Source organism: Beta vulgaris, chromosome 3, assembly GCF_026745355.1.
Source record: "Beta vulgaris subsp. vulgaris cultivar EL10 chromosome 3, EL10.2, whole genome shotgun sequence".
Lineage (NCBI taxonomy): Eukaryota > Viridiplantae > Streptophyta > Magnoliopsida > Caryophyllales > Amaranthaceae > Beta > Beta vulgaris.
The window spans coordinates 11457397-11459722 of NC_079204.1; the positions used below are offsets into that span (position 1 = coordinate 11457397).

General features: G+C 37.9%; 1 protein-coding gene across 1 annotated transcript; it reads right to left on the reverse strand.

Moving 5' to 3' along the window:
• Nucleotides 1-539: 539 nt before the first annotated feature.
• On the reverse strand, nucleotides 540-1782 carry LOC104888666 (probable carboxylesterase 5). The gene has a single exon (XM_010673692.4). The coding sequence runs from the start codon at nucleotides 1635-1637 to the stop codon at nucleotides 699-701; it is 939 nt and encodes a 312-aa protein (XP_010671994.2). The 5' UTR covers nucleotides 1638-1782; the 3' UTR covers nucleotides 540-698.
• Nucleotides 1783-2326: the final 544 nt, after the last annotated feature.

Here is a 2326-nt window from a genome sequence, read left to right on the forward strand (position 1 = left end):
GCATTTATGAAAATGGGTCATAATCCATTACAAACTTTTGTAAGATAAGAGAGAAAGTTGATGAGAGAGAGGGATGACATGTTTTTATAATAGAAATTTTTATAAAAAAGTAAAAACATAATTTTTTTGGCAACATATAAACAAAAGGACAAACAACCAATAAGTTAACCCATGAATTCAAATGAGCAAGAACTCGTCATTACATGGGTCGATACACCTACACCGAACTTTACCGAACTTTACCAAACACCACATTAGTACTAAGTTTCTTAAAAGGGGCCAAGAGAGAGGGCACACATCACAAGGATAGAACTCACTGGCTTGCTCTTGCAATAAACACACGATGGAGACATGGTAAAAACAAAATTAAGGACATTTAGACCAATTATAACTTTAGAATGCAAGTTCGAAAAAACTCTCAGCTCATGCAAGAGTTATGACATGAGACGATCGCCCGAAACATGAGTTATGATTTAAACTTCCAAAAGTTGCACATAACTAGTAACTACATGAGTTTATTTTTGAAAAGGCCAAACCAGTAGTAGAACATAATGAGAATCTAACTAAGATAAAAAATGTGTTCTACATAGTCACTGGCCACATAGGTACAGGAATCAAGCTGATCTTATTACATAACAGAATTTAGCCAATTGAAATCATTAGATAATCATCATCATACATCAAGATATCCATACTAATTAACCCTGATTATGGATAAATGAAACAATCCGTTTCCTAATAGCAACAGCTTCAAGATCCAAATAATTAGAAACATGAAAACAATGATCCTTTCCTTTATTCTCCATAATCTCCAACTTCCCTTTCCACCCACTTTTGATCAATTCTTCAGTATACATCTTTCCTACACCACACAATCCATCTATCTCAGCCAAAAAAACCAACACTCTATCACACCCAATCCTAGCCAAATCCTCTACAGCAGGTTTCATCCTAGGATCCTTAGGTCCTTCATTTGTAGGACACATATACATCCACATCTTATCATCCTCCCCAAAATAAGGATGAACTAAGATCATCCCTTCAACTTTTGCACCCTCAGAACCAAGTCCAATGGACCCTACCTTAGCTAACAAAGTATGAGATATATTCCCACCTGCAGAATTTCCACCAACAAAGATTCTGCTAAGATCAGCATAATCATTGATCCAAGAATCAGGTCCTTCTCCCTTACTGTGAGCTGCAACCCATTGGAGCGCGGCCCATGAGTCGTCGTAACATGCGGGGAGCGGCCGAGTGGGGAAGAGGCCGTACTCAACTGATACGCCAATGATGTTGGCTTCAGCTGCGACGTGGGCGACAAGGCGTGTGTAATTCTCGGCGAAGGCGGAGCTAATGCAGAAGCCGCCCCCGTGGATGTACAGCAGAACAGGGAGTTTGTCAGCTGTGGATGCGGAGGAAGGGAGGAAGATACGGGCAGAGACGGAGGCGGAGATGTTAACGTCTTTGGTTAAGACATTGGATATGGGGTTGCAGGAAGGAGGAGCTTTGATAGTAGGAGGTAATAAGATATGGATACGACCATCTTTGAGGACGTTGAAGAAGAGGAATTTTTGGGCGATGTCTGATTCTGAGTAGTTGACTTCAGAATCAGATGTGTTTGTGGTTGTGGAAGACATGGTTTTGGTTTGCTATTTTTTGTGATCTAGATTTTTAGTAAGAGTGAATGAGAGATTTGGAAATGGAAAGAGAATTTGGCGATGTATATGAGGAGGTGAGATTACTGGTTTTGCGGTAGAATCTTATCTTGGCAATGATGAGGGTGTGCTCATGGTAGTTAACTTCACATGGTTGCTGAAATTTCTTAACGTGTAGCAAAGTTGTTCAATTTAGTTTAAGGCTTGTGTGAAGCACGACTGCTTAATTAGTGAATTTTTAGGATATTAATCAGGTAATATAATATATATCACAGATTATTTATAAATGTGATGATGTCAAAATACTCATTAGATCAGTATACATCAACACATTTATCTTCACAAATCACAATGCCATCTTCATTAGTACAGCTGCATATTTCTCACCATCTTTAAACTGTTCTATCAAACAGTACAGCTACTTCCTTCATGAAATCGTACCTGTTACAGAGAATTAGTAACTACAGGCATCACTTATGCAACAAACAAGTTAAGCAAATACTCTATTATAAGCTGGAAAATCATGTTCGGAAAATGAAGAAATATTCATTTCATGCAACACATCATTTTTTTTTTTTTATGTTGCTGTTGTTGTGTATCAGAAATGTTAGATCTGAAGGTTTTTTGTAATAACTTAATAAGTAGATCACACCGTACATCTAATTCACCAT